Source organism: Callospermophilus lateralis, chromosome 13 (genome assembly GCF_048772815.1).
Source record: "Callospermophilus lateralis isolate mCalLat2 chromosome 13, mCalLat2.hap1, whole genome shotgun sequence".
NCBI classification, from domain to species: domain Eukaryota; kingdom Metazoa; phylum Chordata; class Mammalia; order Rodentia; family Sciuridae; genus Callospermophilus; species Callospermophilus lateralis.
This window is the reverse complement of record NC_135317.1, coordinates 16,008,405-16,028,837: the sequence shown is the minus strand read 5'-3', so window position 1 is coordinate 16,028,837 and position 20,433 is coordinate 16,008,405. Positions and strand designations below refer to the sequence as shown.

General features: G+C 40.3%; 1 protein-coding gene across 1 annotated transcript in view; it reads right to left on the bottom strand.

Moving 5' to 3' along the window:
- Ryr2 (ryanodine receptor 2) overlaps positions 1-20,433 on the bottom strand; it is a 585,643-nt gene that overhangs the window by 325,066 nt on the left and 240,144 nt on the right. Inside the window, exons 6-10 of the mRNA XM_076832381.1 lie at positions 19,495-19,569; positions 16,029-16,107; positions 13,139-13,251; positions 5,624-5,723; positions 4,880-4,976 (exon numbers count right to left, since the gene is read on the bottom strand). Of these exons, the coding sequence (XP_076688496.1) occupies positions 4,880-4,976; positions 5,624-5,723; positions 13,139-13,251; positions 16,029-16,107; positions 19,495-19,569 (464 nt within the window). The remainder of the gene's footprint in view (positions 1-4,879; positions 4,977-5,623; positions 5,724-13,138; positions 13,252-16,028; positions 16,108-19,494; positions 19,570-20,433) is intronic.

The following is a 20,433-nucleotide window of genomic DNA, read 5'->3' as shown; positions in this document are numbered from 1 at the left end:
CTGAGTCATATTCTGGAAAGAAAATACAGAATTTATTTCCAGATATCATCAGGAATTATAACTTAATTGCCAGCTTTCGAAAGTAACAGAACAAGTACAAGAGCGATGGCTGGTAAGATGGAAGCAGTACAACCTCCCCTCCCCGTCTGTGTCTCTCTCCTCCCTTTCTCCCTCCCACAAAACACACAGCTCACATGAATACTCTATCTCCATTCCCTTCCCAGCTTTATTTTTCCCCACAGGCTCTTACTATTACAATTTATCTGTGTGTACATACAAGTGTGCATTTATAAATGACATATTTATGTTTTAACTGTCAACATCCACACTAGAATGCAAAATCCCTGGGGAAGACACTTTGTCTCTTCCTACCTACTGTAAAGCCCCAGCACCTAGAACATGATAGTCACTCCACAAGTGTTTACTGAACGAATAAGACTATATACAAGCTACTTAGTGAACCCGTTTTAACATAAAAATAATGCATTACAAACAATATTCCACTAATATTGATTTTCAAATCAGATATCCCATCTTATACTCCCTTCATTTATCCATTTAAAAGTATATTTAAACTTCCTGGGCTGTAGCTAAGTAGCACAGCTTTGCCTAGCATGTGTAAGGCCCTGGTTCCAATCCCCAGCACTGCAAAAATATACACCACCACCAGCAGCATTACTACTACTAATTAAACTTAATAAATTTAATTTATTATTATTAAGTATAGCATACTTAATTCATATGGTACAAATTTAATATAAGTGTATATGTACACACAAGAAATGCCTTTGTTAATATTGTATTACATTCACATAAAACTAGGGAAAGAAATAAAGACATACAATCCAGAGACAAAATCTAGAAGAGAATGTGTGTGTGTGTGTGTGTGTGTGTGTGTGTATTATTCTTGAAATAAAATTTGGTAATCATATTTCAAGCTTCCAGAATGAAAGTCATTTTAAAGCATAGTTAAAACTTATGCAGCAACTGACAAATCCCTTACCAACTACCAGAACCTGTTTCTCCTCAACTTGTCCTATCTCACTATCTGAAGAGATTCAGTAAGACCCAAGAATTACTCTCCCTCATCTAAGTGTGGATGCTACTGCAGTTATATTTTTACTACTTTCACTGTCGTTTAGAAGTTCTAAAGACAGATGTCTTCCTAGAAAATCTCAAGAAACATAAAAAAGTGATATGTTATATTTTATGAGCACGTCAGAGTCCACTCTACATGTAATATGGGAAGACAGTGCAGGGGAAAATATCAAGTTTCCTATATACTTCTCATTCTTCAACTTGATCTACTTAATTGAATGGTCCACTGTAGGCTTTTCATTCCATCATATTCCTTTTGAGAACAGAGAAGTAATCTCATATACATACACATGTAGATATGAATAAGAAGTTAAAGATAAATCTAATGGTATCTAGAATTACAAAGCCCATCTCTGAACTGCATTTTCAATAGCTAAAATTACAGATATATATATATATATATATATATATATATATATATATATATATATTATATATCCATACTCAAAAGCTGTTGGTGAACCAAGGCAGGGCAGATTGACAAATTCACCTTGGAACACAGCACTGATGATGAGAATATTCCTAAACTTCTCGGAGGTAAATGTCATTGTTGGCCATCTCCTTCATCTACTTCTTAGAACAAAGCTGATCTGATTTTGGTTGCTTAATTTTAATAAAAGTATATCATTAATAGAAATAACCAGATAAAATTACAACAAAGAGCTATGAAATAGAAGAGGATTTTAAATATTTTCCTAGAACTTCTCCAGCTTTCAAATCCATGTTTGAAAATCAAATTATTTTTGCTTTCTTTCAAATGAATCTAAAGTATTTTTAGATCATTATTATGATTTATCCCCAAACAGAGTGATATCAATTAAATAAATGCTACCTACAGGCTGAGCTGTCCTCTGCCTCCCCCAGTTCCCTACGGCATAGGCAATGATTCAACGTGAAAACAAAGGAAAACTTTAAAACATCCCCATTCCTTAAACAAAACATGCCTAGAAATGTGTCCACCATCTTTTCTTGTTGAAAAGAAAATCCAGCAACTTGAATTGAACATGCTCAGAAATGTACACCTTAAACTGAGCATGTTCAGGGATGTGCCTGCCTCTATCTGGACTTTCCTGTGTGTATGTGTGTGTGTGTGTGTGTGTGTGTGTGTGTGTGTGTATATAATATGTGTGTGTGTGTGTGTGTGTGTGTGTGTGTGTGTGTGTGTGTGTAGGCTCCCCAGTAAAATCACCAGGATTTCCTTTTTTGGGAGAACAACAGTTTGCAAATAACCCCAATGGTCTCCTTATTTGTTGCAAAGAATAAAACTTTTTCCACTCTTTAAATAAAAAGTCTTTTTAATTAAAGTAATAAGTTTTGAAATACTAAAGTGCTTCATAAATACAAATGCCCCATCATTACGTGTGAATAATCACTCTATCCCACTATGTAATCAAGACAAATGTGACTTTTCTTTCTTAAGCAATGTCCCCAAGGCTTCAGTTCGCCTATTTCTGATTTGCTTCCTCCTCCAAGGCATGATCTGACATCCAGTTTCATCTAATTTCACCCATGTTGACATGATATAAAAAGGGACAAACACATATATTCTTACTGTCAGCTCTGCCTTGAAAGAGTCTCAATATGTTGAGCTGATATGCGCTGAGAGTAAATCGATGTAGAAATCATTAGCATTAAGTCAAGCCTGGTGTTTGGGGTGGATGGGCAGGCCTACTCAGGAATGTGTAGGAGACTGGGCTCAGAACAATGTGAACACTGCTTTGTAATTTCTCAGGTTTTTTTCTGCAATAATATAAAGGGCTTTCTTTAATCTAGAGTAGGCTTTCTTCCCACAAAGTCCTAGCTCTACCTTCCTTCCTGCCCAGGATCCCTCAAAGATTTCCCTACTATCTGACTAGATGCTATCTCTTCAGTCTAAATAACAATGCCAGTAACAATGACAATCAATAAATTAGTTTATTCATGCACAATTTCTCATTTAATGTGAACCAATCCTGTAAAAGAGGAGATAACATTTAAACTTCGTCTTACATAGGGGGAAGTCACCTGTGTGAGTCACACAGCCAGCAGATCCATGCCCTAACACAGGTCTCTGTAGTGCCTCAGGAATTCCGAGCATCACTTGGTTTCAATCTTCCACTGAACAGGTCGGGACTGAAGACCCAGAGACACTGGCACAGCCCCTAAAACCCCTGACTCCATGAATACATCACAACATTCAACACATCCATACTTCAGCCCTCCTTGGATTCCACAGCTACCTTCCCAGGGTCTCCACTTCACCATCCTCCTGTCTCCTTCTGACCCTTCTTCTGTCTCCATCCTAAGTATTAGTGTTCTGCAGGGTTCCATCCTCATCTTCCAGCCTGATGCATCTATTCCAGACCTTCACAGAGTTCTGAGAGCAGTGACAGATGACTGTCATTCCCCTCATGTCCATGCCCATGAGGGGAATGACAGCCATCTTTCCATTTCAGCTAACAGTAATGGATGCCCATTCCTTCAACTACCCCACCACATTACTGAATTATATTCAACTCATGCTTTTTCTGAGTCCAAGACTCCAGATATCCCAAATTCTTATTTCATGTCTCCCAGACCCTCAGTACTCACCTCAAATTAACTACTTTTTTTGTACTGGGGATTGAAAACAGGGGTACTTAACCACAGATTCACATCTCCAGTCCATTTTAATTTTTGAGACAGGGTCTTGCTAAGTTGCATAGGATCTCACTAAGTTGCTTAGGTTGGCCTTGAACTTGTGATCCTCTTGCTTCAGCCTCCCAAGCCAAAGGGATTATGTGCATGTGCCACCATGCCCAGCTTCTCTAACTACTTCTTGATATCCCCATGTTTTCATAAAGCATTTTAGCACCTTTGCCATCTTCTTCCTAACTCACTAAATGCAGCAATTTTACCTGAGGGAATTTTCCCAGGAGCTGCATTTCACTCTTCACCATAAGCCAGGTCTGCCTGTTGAGAGTGAAGGACCAGGCCTCAGAGTGATTTTCCTGAGCTAGTTAAATGATTATTAATTTTTAAAATGCTCCCTATATCTTCTTATTAATGTATAATAAATATTAAAACAAGCTACTCAAGTGTCCATGTTAGTATGAGAAATACCCACTGAAAAATTTATAGACACACAATAAACCATCCAGATAAGGCCTTCTCTAGCTGTGACCTATTATTTATGTCTTCACCTTACTGTATTCATTGATTAACTTGTGAAGTGCAGCAGCAACCAAATAACCCTAAATATTCTTATAGCTTTATAGTTTTTATGGATTTTCCCCAGTGAATGCAGACTATTTTAATCTTATCTCAATGTCAAAAAGTATTAATATATGTATTTTATCACATAAAATATGAAGCAAAGTTGACAATTTCATTATCTGTCAATAAGCTATAGATAACACAGGAAGATCCTGTGATTTTGCAAAATCTGAGAACTCTGAAATTGAATTTGAGATTAAACCTCTTTGAGAATAAATCAAAAAATATGAACAATATTGATATTTTAAGTAGTTGAATTTAATGTGTTTACCCCACCCAATCCATTTATTTTTCTCAGTGCTTCTTAATGTGCTTTAATTATACAAGAATGTCTAGCCCTCCTTCTGCTGATAAGAAAAGCATAAGAAAAAACTTGTAAGGAAGCCAAGAAATGGATCATTTCAGTGGAAAGCAGGATACCCGTGGTCCCTCTTGTGCTAAGCTAGTATACCAAGCAGACATGTCTTTAGTTAGGAAAATTCTTTCAAGGCAAAAAAAAAAGGAAGTATAATAAAACTAGCACCATGTGCTGGGCTCAGGTACCAACCTCCGTTGCTCCTCGCCGTGTTCTCCTGAAGGGACAGTGAGACATTCGTCCATGTGTCCGTGCAGCAACCTGAGGACATCACCACCAATCAGATACCCTGGAATGATTAAAGGTCATTTATGACTGGGGCTGGTAGCCAGACAGTGCACCTGGTCCAAACTTCTACTTTCATAGAAAAACACAAGTCTAGTGAGGCCAAGGTCACAGAGGTGGACGGTGCTGGCTGACTTCTGAGTCTCAGTTGGTAACATTCCCCACCAGGATACATGACCACATGTGTGTACTTTAATTACACACATGAACATGTTACCAGGGCACATGTGAACCTAAGTTAAGTGGGAATAAACCAAATCAACGCAGGCATGGCCCTGGGAAACCCTGCTGCAGAACATCATGGTGATGCAGCTCTAAGTCCTGAGCCTGGAAGATGAGGAATGTCAACGTGTGTCAACTGAGCAATACCCTGAGGCCAAAACATTAGAGGACACGACTCTTATAAACCTAGCAAATGAAACCACACTAATGAGCTAAAGTTGACAATAGCATAAAAATAAGCAAAGAGAAACCTTAATATAAGCTTCACTTTTAAACAGCAGCTTAAATAAGATTCTCAATGCCCAGTATCTGCTTGAGAGACTATTTGGACACAAAAGAACTCTAATTATCAACTCATTAACGTGATTCCACAGATGATCATCAACCCTGCAGCAAGGAGGAGCCCTCTAGCAGAAATGGAGTTCTTACCTTGCGCTGCTTCACTTCCTGAGCTGATGGGTGCCACGCTCCACAGGGTCTGCTGGAAGGCCGCGTCCACATGCAGGCTGCCATTGCCGTAAGACAAGTGCTGCAGCAAGAGGCAAGAGGAGCACAGCTGTCAGTCCCGGCATGTCATACTCTGTCAGCGCCAACTGGACACTGCAGGCTGGGAAACATCCACAGAAGGCATCTACTCAACCCCACCATTCAAAAATTCAAAGACTAGTAGGAGAAACAATAGTAATGGTTTCTATTTGACTTTAGGTATTTTTCAACTTTATTAAGAGTTATTAACTTAAACCAGTAATCAGAAACTGCACAAATAATAAATATACCAGGTAAATTTATTTATACAAAGAAACAATTTTTGTATTAAGGCTTGTTAATGGAAAAAATTGTGAAGATGGAAAGTTTAATAAAAATCTAAGTTTTCTTCATATCACACTGCAATAGTTCATTGTTGGTGAGATGGGTGAAATAGGCAGAACCAAATTGGGCATTTGTTTGAATCTTTTAGGAACTGTTACCTGCAATTTGATACATCAGCCATTAGATGGCAATATTTCTCAATCACGATCTGAAATTAGGATAATGAATTTCCTCTAAAACTCAGATGTTACAAATTTGAGATTTTCACTCTTAAAAATACATATGTATTAAAATAATAACATTTAATATATTGAGACATAAGATATGAGTTACAAAATGTTAACTGAGAGGAACAAAATTTGAGTATCGCCAAATGCCTTGCTTATTTTACTACACTACCCAACTGCCTGTAGAATTTCAAAACTACACGAAACCACCACTTTTGGCTTGGAGTCTTCTCAGCAACACCACCAGTACCCCTGCAATGTTTCTGCAACACATTCCCAACCCTGGTGACAGCCTAAGCATTTAGAGAATTTACTCACACCAGTGATTTCCCAGGAACCTGACCATCCCAGAGAGATAAAGGTCAATCACAGACTGCAGGAGCCACCCGAGGTGTGCTCCACAGGCCTGCCAACACCCTAAAGGCCTCCTTGTCCTAAATATGGACATGCAGGTCCTCATCAAGAACATGTCCCTTGTTCTCTTTCTCCTAAAACCCAAGAAACTTCTGACAGGGTGACTTGTCCATTTAGCTCATCAGCAGTTTTTCCAGTTGATAAGATTAAAAGCCTCCCAGGGGAGATGTCAGATTTAGCAGGCATGTGCTCTTAGCCCTGTCCTTAGCCTTCCCTGGCTGCCTTGCTTCTGCACAACCTCCGTCACCTGAGGCTGGTCATTCTGACCCACAGCCCAGCTGGGACTCCTTCACTAACTCAGTTTCTTCTCCAATATGTTAATATCCTTTCACTCTTTATGAATAAATCATAGTCTATCTGCTTCCATAAGCAAGTAAAATATATTTTCCTTGACAGCAATTATCACATAATGTAATTATCTGGTTTTCTTTCTTTCTCTTATAAGATGACAGATTCATAACCTAATCCTTAGCCATCTACAGTGTTAATTAATAAACCAGTACATGGAGACACCAATCCACCTTTTAAAATTACAACAGCATACATTTTTCTTGAAAACATATTCTAAGTAATTCCATAAATATTCCTATTATAATGACTTAGTAAAAAAGCACACACATTATAAAAATATGTATACTCACATATATACATATATAATACATAGGAGATGAAAAAATCTGGGATCTCATCTGAAAATAATTCAGAATACTAATGCTTACATTTTATTTTGGTGAGATAAAACTTCGAGAGTGGAAGCTCAGTCAATATGAAGAGTAGATAATTATTTGTTGAATCATCTTGGATTTGTTGAATGTACTGTGTATAACACATCAAGCTAAATATCAGTAGAATGCATTCTTTGCCCTGAGGATGCTTGTACTCTTGTAGGTACAGTAAAGTGCATTCAGACAATGCTGTGGGAACTGCAAGAGCTCTGGGGACACTGTGGAGAGAGTTGCTGTGCTGGGCCTGCAGAGATAGATGGTCTTCCACAGGTGGAGGGGGGCATCCTCAGAGTGGAGGCTCTGAGGGGACACAAGGGATCACTGGCCTGGGCCTCCCATTTTGGAGACAACATTTCTAGATAAGTTTATCCATATGTTGGATTTAGACATGCATAACAACAATGTTCAAGTGCTAAGTGAAAATACTTAAAACAAAATTTCTATAAATTAGGGATTTCCATTTTTAATGTACTAGAAACCTTGACACTGGCAGGAGGTAGGGTCCTGGTCAGTGAGAAGCTCTGCCAAGGCCCTGAGTGGGCAGAGGCACAGGAGCATGGGGTCCAGCAGAGACCCCTCCCTGCTTACAGCTCACACTGAGAGATGCAGCTAGCAAAGGGCCTATGCACAGAGGCTGTCATGCCAAGGACTTTGTGTTTAGGCGCTGAGAAGCTGCTGCACTGAGAAACAGTGAGGGCAGAGAAGCTGGAAGGCATTGTCCAAGGCACACCTGAGACAAATATCACGAGAGGAAGATAAAACACAAGCATCAGTGTGCTCGAGTCCTCAGCACGCCCTTAGGGTCTACTACAGTCATAGGAAGTGATATAAATAATGTGCACTCTTTGAAAGAAAATATTCTCTGGGCATAGCAACTTCCAGAGTTGCTATGCCCAGAGAATATTTAATTTTGCTGCTTATATAGTGAAGGGAAATCTGAGTATGAACAGCATCAAGTTGGCCATGGTCTTGAATATTCAAAATGCAGTAAGTTTCAGTTACCAAAAGTAAGATGAACTGTCTTTAAAGCAAAAATAGATGTGAGGGGCTGGAAATGTGGCTCAAGCGGCAGTGCGCTCGCCTGGCATGCGCAGGGCGCTGGGTTCAATCCTCAGCACCACATAAAAATAAAATAAAGATGTTGTGTCCACCAAAAACTAAAAAATAAAATATTTTAAAAAATCTATCTTTAAAATAAAATAGATGTGAGTAGAAAGTAAAAGCAGCCTTTGGCTGAAAAATGCAACTACCATAGAATTTACACAATAAACTGGCAGTATAACCCATACATCAGGATGTGGGCACTCATCTCACCTTTAACCTATAATTGAGTGATTTTAAAGCTTTAAAATGCACACCCATCATCTGAGCATACTGTCCACAAACACAGGCTCAGATTCAGTGGGAGGAGGATGAGGTCAATCGAGACCACAGGTCCAAAGACTATGTTTGGAGCATACAATCTCAGAAACAGAAGTGACATTACAAATCCCCTCTCAGGATTCATATCCTAAGGCTCACAAAACCATACTTCAGTATTTTTAGTTTCCTTTATAGCCCTACATATTTATTCTATGCATTTTAAAAAAATATTATGACAAGAGGACAAAAGGCTTTCAGACTGCCAGAGGCACCCATGGCCCCAGAATATTTAGGAACTCTGAATTCAACCCTTAGCTGATGCAATTGTCCATTCCTTTATTTATCTCTTATAAATATCAGGCACTTGGGCCTTGGTAATCCAGCATTCAGAATAAATCATCATCCAGGGACAGAAAACACAGTAAATAAGTCTTAACCCTCAGGCTTCAGTCTGTTCCGCTGAAAAACAAACAAATCACAGGCATCGAAAAAAGGTGCGATTGCTAGTTGTAATATTCTATGACTCCATTACCTGAGCCACAAGGAGATGTTTTTTTTTTAAAGGCTCAGGTAAATTAATCAGAATGGCATTATAAGGCCTGGGAGCTCAGCTTGGTGGTACACATGTGGTGAGCAGGCACAGAGCGGAGTAGTTCCTACCATCCAGCTGAACTTGAAAATATTTAGGATCACTGTTTTATCCTTATCAGTTTGATGCTATTTGAGGCAATTCAGCAATTTATTGTGCAGTTAAAACACTTTTGTATTTGTTATCAAAAATCTTCTAAGGTGAGTAGGAGAGAATTTTGTGAACCCTAAAATAGCATTCCCTGAACCAAAGTCTTAATTTCCCTCACTCTTCAGGTTGGAGGATTATGCTTTTCTTAATTTTCACTCAGTCGTTTGGCAATGTAAAAACAGTGTATGTTTACATATGCCCTTATTAACAGAAAATTGATAAGAATCATCATTTCCAATGCAAACAAGCCAGTCCATAAACTGGGATCTTTGGTGCACACCAGGGTGATTTTATATCTAACACACATATAAATGTTTTATATGCTGTATCTTATTTTATTCAGTTGGGAATGGGATTCACCATCAGTAAGAGCTACTTGCCCTGCTTTCTCCAAGCTGTGCATTTCTCTCATACCTTAACTGCTTCACTAAAGTCTTCTTTAAAAGAAGAAAAAATTTCCAAGAGGGGCAAAGAATTTCTTTCTTTTTAGATATGTTTGAAAAGAGGGTTAAGATATAATTTCACATTAGAATACAAAACAGCAGAAGATGAGAAAGGGAATGTTTGGGTGAGTAGTTACAACCATTGTTAGAGATAAGATGCTTTATTTCTGGGAAAACATGTTTCACTGCCCACCTCATAAAGCATATGTGCCTCTTTCCATGCACGAAGCACCTTCACAGAAGGTGGGGTGAAAATCAGCCCTTTGAATCATTTTGATCAACTTGGCATTCCAGCAGCTGTGAGCCTTGCTGTGGAGTGTCCCAAGCACAGCACAGTGTTGGACGGGGTAACCTCGGCTTAGCCACCAGGAATAGTGTAGGCAACAGCTCCTGGGTCAACGGACACCAGCGACTGAACAGCTGTCAGGTCAATGGTGAGACAAGTTTCTCTTACATAGTTTTAACTAATTTGTGTTTGGGCACAAATTATAACTTATTTTTAACCACACCAGCATCTTCTCAGAATATTGCTTTCACACAACAGATCTTTATTCAAGTCCACCTATTACATTCCCTGCTCTCCTCCTTTCCCAACTCTCCCTTATTCTGGTTCAACACGTGAATTTCTTTAACCATTCAAGGTAAGGATGACAGCCACGTGCTATGCCAGTGCAGGGGCCTGGCTTGGATTTAAGCATCTCATCCTTCTAACACCCTGACACGCTGAACTCATTTTCCCCACAGCCCCAATGCAGAAAGTTATGTGGTTGGTTTAGTTATGTGGTTGGTCCAGCCTCAGACTCACCAGACTATGAAGTAATAAAACAACAACAACAAAACCCTACATATGGATGTGCACATACACACGTGTACACACGTTATCTGGGGTTCTCTGTGTGGACGGTCCCAGTTGCCTGACTCACTTCAGAGTCCTTTCACTACCTTACCTTTTGCCTTTTCTTGTTTCTGAATCTTCCCACCAAGTCCACCATAAAAGCCCTTCAATCCACCACCCAGGTACTCTATGGACACAGCACTAATTGATTTGAGATGAAGCAGCAGCACACTGAGACCCTTAACCTGCCTGTTCACATGCCTGTGCCCCCCCCCCCAGAGATGTGGTTTATGGTGTGGTTTGGACCTTAAATGCCCAGCAAAGGCTTATATATGAAAGGCTTGGTCCCCAGCTGATGGCACTATTGGGAGGTGGTGGTGGAACATTGAGGAGGCAGGGCCCAGAGGGAGAAAACCACCGAATCCTGTTACTTGATTTTCAGAAGGACTTGGGGATGGTGATGTGACAGCTGCACTACCACGATTTAAAAAAAAAAAAAATCTCCCAGTACATTTATGGGCTGTCGATGTTCAAAAAACAACACAAAGTGTTATCACCTAAAGTCTTCCCACCCTATACCCTTCATTACCTTGTGTTATCTTGTCACTGGGGGCTCATCCCTGAAAGGGACATTGGGACCCCAGCCCCTTCTCTTTGCTTCCCAGACACTATGAAGCAAGCAGGCTGGCTCCAACATGATCCTTTCATGATATCTGCCTCACACAAGCCCCAAATTATGAAACAACTGAGGACGAAAATCTCTGACACCATGGACCACAGTACACCTTTCCTTTGCTGAAGTGGCTTATGTCAGGTGTTTTGTCACAGTGGTGGGAAGCTGACTGACACAGTTTACAGGCCCCACTAAGTCTCTGAGGGCAGACTTGGTACACCATGGGTCCACAGTCTCTCCTATTTTCTGCTATTGCTAGGTCCCCACATACATGAACAATTAAAGTGTTGACTGTCGGGAGCCATTCTCACACGTGACTGGGTGACTCCCGGTTAGGGTCTGAGGCGCTCTGGCTGTGTCGGAGCTTTCCCGGCCCTCTCCTGTTGAGAGAACCTGTCCGTGTGGGGGTGTAACTGACCACTGACCCCGGAGGCCCAATCACTGACCCTGACCTTGGAGTGCGGCCCCCCTTCAACCTTCATTGGATGGAATTCTCCCCTGAATTTCTTGTTCCCCAATAAAAGGCTACTCCCTGGCGTGCTCCCTCTCTCTCTCTCCTGCTAGCCCTGAGTAATCCTTGCTGCCCTGCCGGGCGGTTAGAGGAGGGAACCAGAGAGGGGAGCCGTCTCGGACCTGGTCATAGAAAAAAGGTAACTGAGTCTGTGTGTTTATTTCGATCTCGCTAGCTAACTTTTATGCCAAGAACCTCATTAATGAAACCATTGCGCTGGCCGCGTGGTACAGTTGACTTCATTACCAAATGAGAGGGACATTTTAACAACCTGGTTGGTTACTCTTTTGTAGCTCTTTTTAAAAGTTAATGCCGGAAACTTAAATAATTAGCTAAACTGTAGCTTGGACATTGATGGTACATTTTAACTACTACAGGTTCATTTATTTCCAAAGTTAATAGGAGGTGAATCTCATCTAGACATGGCCATTCTATTGCTATTATTTGAACAGTGCTTGCTAATTCAAATTATATTCAAATTCATTATCTCACTGCCTCTTCTCAAGAACCTTGGCTCTACATTCTGTTATTACCAACAACTTCACTTTACAAGTGAGAAAGCTGGTGTTCGTGGAGTTACATGACTTGCTTAGGTAGTTAGCTGCAGAACTGACATTAGAAGCTCTAGCCTTTGTGAGGTTCTGAATTTTCCACTCCTCTGGTGAATAGTACCCTGTCAAATAAACTCTCCTATATAGTTAAAATATAAGTTGTACAACAACAAAAAAGGTAGAATAACATCAAAATTAAAATGTAGAATTTGTATACTGAAAAGCCCATGAATTATATCCACCGCATGAATTATATCCAAAGACAACTCCAACTCAACTGCACATCTCCTGAGCAAATGCGTCACCCTGCAACACACACATGCACGTAGCAAGGGCTTGACAGAAGCTTATTTTACAAGCTGCACATCTGCACTGTTCCAGGAATTAGCATGGTGACTCTTTCCATCCACATCAGCTAGAGCAAACAAGAGGAGAAATGTTCAGGCCTCCCCCAGCTGTGAACCAGCAGATGCTACTTTTAGTTTAACAGTCCCTGCCAGTGACTGCGCACTGTCAATAACTCACCACACAGAGGTAAGGGCTTGTTCATCAGCAATTTCCCCAGATAATTGGCAGCATAAACCTTAAAGAGACCATTTCATGTGCTGTCCTTGACCGCAGCACCAAGCCCCCAGTCCTACTGTCCACACTTACCAAGTACCTCTCAGAGGACACACTAACTAGGATGAGGTCATCTCCAACCCGTACTTTTTCTCCTTCTGATCGCTGCTTCGAGGCTGGATGTATAGTCCACCAACAGGCCTCACCTGCCGAGTGAAAGGAGAGTGAAACAGAGAGAAGGGTCTTTTAACTCAAAATCTGTTTTCTTTGCCAGTGATTCCATTAACATGACTTTCAGAAATGTAAAATTCCATGCAAATTTATCTCTTAGACCATGAAAATCTAACGAATTTAGACAAATTAGCTTAGGATAAGACATACTGAAATGCAAAGTTTCTTCCAAGAGAAACTTGATGTGACATTTTGGGAAGATTTGTGCCTCCCCCTTCCCCCACTAAGAACTATTTAAGGATATTTATATAAGTTCACATAAGACCAACTACAGCAGCCATCCAGTTCTGATTTCACTCTACGCAATCACACACCATTATCCTGTTCACACTGCTCTTCTATAACACCTCCTAGCTTGGTGTCACTTTAGTTTCAGAAGGATTTTATGATTTGACAGTATCCATTATGGTGATTTTTTTTCTATTTTTAAATCTCCCAGGACTTTGAGATGCCGATTCAAAAAGGGATGTCAAGTATTGTCACCTCAAATCTTACCGTTCCACCCCCTTTTTTTGCCTTTGTTATTTTAAAATGTAGTTTGTATTACTCTCAGAGTAAAATAAAAGAGAATCCTAGTACATTAGAATACATTTCAAAAAGTCTTGGCTACACATTAAATCAAATCATATCTTCTAAACAAGTCCAGCATAACCATGGACCCCGTGTCCATTTACCATTCTTCAGCCCCTCTGCTGAGGTAGGGATGGAGGCACACCAGCATTCAGTCTGTTGAGACCTGAAGGTAGGTTCTCTCCAAAGTGGCAATAGAGTTCTAGTGATATTAGCTAGTAATTATGCTTCTTTCCCCTTCCACAGCTTTATTATTGTTCTATAAACACATTTCTTCTTCCTAACTCCCTAATGCCAGAATGCAAGGTCCCAACAGCAGGAATTCCGCAAGGTTTTTTCCCCACTGGGGTCTTCCCAGCTCCAAGTAGCATACACTATAGGCACTCAATAAAAGTTAATTTTGCATGAAGTAATAAACTAGAAATCCAATAATATTTCTTAAGCATCCTATAGTCAATATGTAGCCTGTGCCTTGTGCTGCTTTTCTTACACAAACCAGTCTTACTTGCAGGTCACCACCCAGCAGAATGCCTTATCTTCATTCACCAGATCTACTTTTTTAGAGCTGTAGGTAGTTTTTCATTCACTCTCACAAGCATTTATAGTGTACCCACTGTTTGCCAACCACTGCTTCACAGTAGCCTGGGATACATTAGTAAACAAGAAAAAAAATCACCTGCCTTGTAGGTTTAATTATGATGAAGGAAAGCAGAAAACAAATGATGAATACAATAAATAATTCAGCAATTCAGAAGAAGTAGAGCTACGGGTGGGGGAGAACATTACAAGGGATCAAACTCAGGCAGAGGGACTGACTTTTTCTGTCATCCTTTTATCTCAGTGTAGGAACACAAGTTGTAAAACCTGTCTTGAGTGTCTTCTGAAGAGCAAACTTGACTTTCTTTTTCATTTACCAGTGTGCTAAAATACACTAAATGAGAAAACTAAAATCCTAGTAAAAATGTGGAATTACTGAGCCTATAGAAAATGAAAAATCAGAATGCCTGGGATTCTCAGACTTTCTTAATTAGTTCATAAATATAGTTTTTTTATATGTTTGTTGTTTATTAAACTAGAGAATGTGGTAAAGTATTTTAAATTTATAGCTGATATGTAAAAGGTAAAAACTGTACATGTTAATAAAGTATCATGTGATGTTTTGATACATGCAAACAAGGTACAATGTTCATATCAAATTAAAGATACTTACCTTCTCAAACATTTCTGTTTATGATGAAAACACATGGGCTCTTTCCTTCTAGCTTGTTGAAATATACAGTAAGTAACTGTTATGAATACTCACCCTACTGTGCCACAGCATTCCAGAAAATGTTTGCTGTTGCTCTGCTTTGTTTATCCCTGGACTAAACCCAGGGCCTTTTGCATGCTGGGCAAGTGCTCTATCATGGAGCTACACCCATAGCTCACCAGAAAGATTTCTGGAAGGGGTGTGGGGATGGGCTGATCCCTCCCCTGAAAAGAACAAAGTTGAACTACCTCCTTCTGTTCTTTTTCAACTTGGTCTCATTTATTTTTAACTCCCAAAGTCATGCATACTCTTTGTGAAAGATAAAAGAGTCAAACTGTACAGAGGCTTATAAAATAAGTGTAAAGTCCTCAGAGAACTGAGGACAGTTCTTTTTTTTTTTTTTTTTGACTTTCCAAAAGGATAAATGTGTTAGTACATACTTTTTTTGTTTTAAAAATATGGAAATGCACATGTCCTTAGACAGACATGCAGCACAATGCCCTGTGGGCAGAGCAATGAAGGAGATTTTTATTTTCTTCTTGTTTGAATGTTGAGATTGAATAGCTTACATGTGTATACCTAAAATATGTTTGAGCTGAGAGACATGCAGTGATACTTCATAGACTAAACAGTGCATTTTAGGACAGTTCACACCCAGTAAACTGGATAGTAAATACTAGTTTTTCTCTCCAAACTCACAGAATAGGGTTTGAAAGCCAGTTTTGAATATCCAGCTAATTACATGGGAATTACCAATAGGAAAAATACACACTTCCTCCCTCTACCAAAAACGTCAAACAGGAAAGCACTTTTTCCTGACTCTGCCCACGAAAGCACTGGTCTGATGCATTTCCTATCCAGCCCCATCCCGGCTCTCACCATCCCCCAGGCTCTCACCGTCCCCGAGGCCCTCACCGTCCCCAAGGCCCTCACCTGTGGTGTCCTCCTGCAGGCCAACGTCAAAAGCCAGCTTATCAGTTGAAGACCGCGAGGTGGAGAGGCAGCACAGGTACTAAAACACAGAACCAGGAGTTGTCTGTCACTCAACATTGACAGTCTCAGTGGAGTCCTGTTCTGACAAGTGATTTGATACGTGTCTGTCTCTGCTGATGAGACTTTTTCTAAAAATCTGGATGCCTCTGCACAAAGCTCAGGCTTTTAAACGTCTGAGGCAGAACAGCCCTAGCATAGCAATCATTAGGAGCAATATTCTAAAGGAAATGTGGTCTTCTTTCCCTCATAAAGACTAAGGAAATGTGCTCTGTCAGAACAAGAAGACAAGTGGCTGGGGATGTGTTTGTACATCTCTCACTTCATGTGATATTCATGATCCCCGGCAAGAGCACAATGTGATCAGACAGCGAGAACCCTCTCCCCAGCAGAAACTGGAAAACTACTTTCATCTTCTAGTTCTGTTTTCTCCTCCATTTTTTTTTAACTTTCCGAAATCCATCCAGAATTGACTTTGGCATGCAGCATGTAGCTTTACTAAAATAAAATCTGATGGTGCATGTAAGTGTGTGTGTTTCCCTAGGAGTAATGGGACACTCTCCATACTATCATCGGCTCCCACCCTTAGGTTTTCCTAACTATATGTTCTTAGACATAAAACTTAAGGATCATTTTTAAGGCCAACTCCCCTATCCCCACACTCCAACTTCAAACATCTTGTTAAGTCCAGTAAGAATGCGGACACAAAGATGAATGTGGCATGAGCTTAAAGTACACCACCATCTGCATGAAGCAGGCTCACTGCCAATAACAACAGAAGCCTGCAAAGAGTACCCAGACAAAATTCTGGGGACTGAGAAAGCCCAGGCCCCTCTCCAGAAGCTCTGGACAATTAATGCAAAGGCTATAAAATTCCTATTAGGAAACAGGGCCCATCCAACTAAATGGAGCCCAGTGAGTGTGTGCAGGCAGGAGATGAACTGATTGGGAGAAGTCAGCACCATAGGGATGGGGCATCAACTTGAACTGGAGACTCTGACTTTGCCTTTCAACTATGAAGCACTGGCTCTCATGGTTACAGAAGAGGTTTCAAGGGTCCCCAAACCTGTACCAGGTCAGTACAGGAGTGAGAGTCTGGCCCAGAGACAGGCAGCCCACAGTGGTCCCTGAAGTTCACAGACTTCAGATATAAACTATGTGAAATATCTGTTTTTATTATAGAAAAAGTAACGACTTTACAATACACAGACTTCCCAAACAAGGCAATGCCTATGAAAGTCTTCTGTGATTTTCCTCAACAATACCATAGTCCTCAGCACTGCAGTTACTAACATACTGTCTTCCAAGTTTCACAGGAACACTGAGGAAAACACTATAATTAACCTACTAACTTCATGAAGTTCCATGGAGGCACAGAGACTAGTGCCTAGCACACAGATGATCAAGCAAATTTACTGAAGGAATGAAAGAAATTTTCAGATTCAATTAGAACTTTAAGAGGCCCAGAAAAGCATCCCAGGCTGTGAGATGGCCAAGTGCAGCTGACCCCAGATCTCAGCACTGACTTGCTGAGTACACTTGACTCTAATATGCTGTTAATTCTGAAATGTAGAGTCTTCTAAAAACAATTATTATTTCACACAGTGTGTGCGTTTTGATTGCTCCTGAAGGTGGAATGCTTCCCACAACATTTGAACATGTGAGCACTCTCCACCAATGAATTGGTTCTGTATGGATGCCTCTTCTCCAGCCTCGCTGTCAAACTCTACCATTGTATTCTGTATCTGACATGTCAAGCGGGGACTTCAAGAACAGTGCCAGGCAGCAACGACTAACAGGATAGATTCTTGCTTTTATTTGCTGGTTTTAGACAATTTTATCAAGACTGGCTTTAGAGTTTCATTGATTTGATAATGATATTTGTTATCATTGAGGAAATAATTGTCAATGCTGACTTTTCATTAGGAACAAATAAAAGGTTTTATTACCTTTATCAGCACTTGTTGAGATTTTATTTGACCTTCTTATGTGATGTAACACATTAATTAAAATGATATTAGTAAGTCATCATTAATATCACACTTATACTTTTCCTACACGTCTCTCTCTAGACATTTAAAATCAGGTTACTGCACTGACATCCATGACTGAAATCAACAGTGTGTCTGTTTGCTGAATCTTGACTTTGAGGCAATGTTTACTCTCCTGCAGAAGAAATATTCACACAATATGGAATTATCTTCTTTTTTTAAGGGAATGATTTATTTTATATGTCCAGATATTGGACTATTGTATAACCACTAAAATTATTCCTGATGAAGAACTTAAATACCATGGAAATGTTCTTTTTATAATAACAGGTAAAAAAATCAACATAAATTTCTAGAGTAAAACATCAATTAGGTAAAAAATATTTTAAAAACAAAAAAACTGAAATGTCTTTAAAATCAAACAGTTTTCTCTTAGTATAATCAAAATAATTTTTTCTTTTGCAACTTGATATTATAGAATAAATATGTATTGCTTTCATAATTTAATAAAGCTTTATAATGTATGAGATGAAGCTTTTATAAATTGTACATGTCTACATAAGATAAATCATTTATAAAGTACACAAAAACAAATACATATACACATATATATGGATATATGTGTACACATGTGTGTATATATGTGTGTGTGTGTGTGTGTGTGTGTGTGTGTATGAGCCTGGCACCATGGCACATGCCCACAGTCCCAGCAATTGGGGAGGCTGAGGCAGAAGGATTTCAAGTTTGAGGGCAGCCTGGGCAACATAGCAAGACCCTGTCTCAAAAAGTACTGGGATATATTTCAGTAGCAAAAGCCCCTGAAGTCAATACCCAGAGCCAATATACGTGTGTGTACATACGTGTGTGTGTGTGTGTGTGTGTGTGTGTTTGTGTGTGTGTTACTTCAATGCAGAGGAAGTAGAAAGTGAGGATTCTGTGCCTCACAGGAGTCTAATGGAAAGCTGGTTTAAAGAAGGAGCTGATGTGGAAAAAGAACACGGAGTCAAGAAGGAAAAGTAGTTTGTGGATAGACCTGACATAGGAGTTCACAGATGGCATTTTTATCTTATCTTCTAAATGCGTGTTTTAATCTTTCATAAAGAAATGCTTTAAAACAAAATCAGAAAAGGGACATATTTCTTATTTGGTTCTTAGAGTGCTCTCCTCCTAAAACTATCAAAAGTGAGATATTAAAGACAGGAGTCCTATAAAGATAGGACAGAGGGAGCTTGAAGGCCATCTAAGCTAACCTTCATGTTATCAATGAGAAAAACCAAAATGGTACAAAGATACTAAAGAAGGTATACATCCAAGCTCACTAATACCATGGCTGAAGGGCGCCACCAACATTTCCTGGCTCTGCATCCCAGCTGCACAGACAGGACCACATGAGAGGTGAAACCAAGCAGTCCACTCACCATGCCGCTGTAGGAATGGCGCAACAGGATGGCATGCCCATAGAGGAGTGTCCTGTGGCCACCACCTTGAGCAGTCTGCATGGGAGAAGGGAGGGAGAGAAGAGAAACACACCGATCAGCAGACCTAACTAATACAAAGCTCTTGCTCTTCTGATACCAAGAGAAAGGACAGTAGGAAAGATCAGAGTAAAAATGCAAAGTACTGTGGAAATATTTCTTAAACTTCTTAAACCGTAGAGGAAGCCTCTACAGCAGGCGGCACTTGCTTTGGCTCTTGAAGGGTAAACTTGAGTCCAGTACTGAGCCCTGCTCATTCACAGAACACTGATCTGCATTTCTCATGAAGCTGTGGTCCCTAATGGGCAGTGCCTTGCTTAGTGCCTGACACACAGTGAGAGCCTAGTGTAGTTCAGGAACGAATCTTCCCAAGACTCAAGGCTCCTCTCGTCACCCCAGCCTCAACACTTCTTATCCCTACAATCGCTCATAGGAAGAAGTCCAATTCTTACCTATGAAATAAAAGAGCACTTCTCAAATCTCAGTCTCTTGGAGGGCTCATGGAACTCAGGCCCCTGGGCCTTACCCTGCCATTCTGATTCAGGGGGTCTGGAGCCAGCACAGATGCATTTCAAGCCTATCAATGGTGTTGATGCTGTTGGTCCAGGACAAGCACAGAGGACCCTTAGCATCGGTCCTTTAGGCCTCAGCCCCAATCACCCTGTGCCTGAACACACCCGAATCCCCTCCCCTCCATGCTACACTGTTCTGGGACAGAGCCTTCCCTCTCCCCATCCTCTTCTGAGCTATGCACTTAGACATGGGTTAGAGGCTACCTACTACATGAAGCCTCAACTTCTTTCTGCAAAATGACCCCCTCCCTTTGTCCTTCTGCAGCCCTAGAGCCCAGTACACTGGCCTCATTGGCCTGCTCTGCAAGTA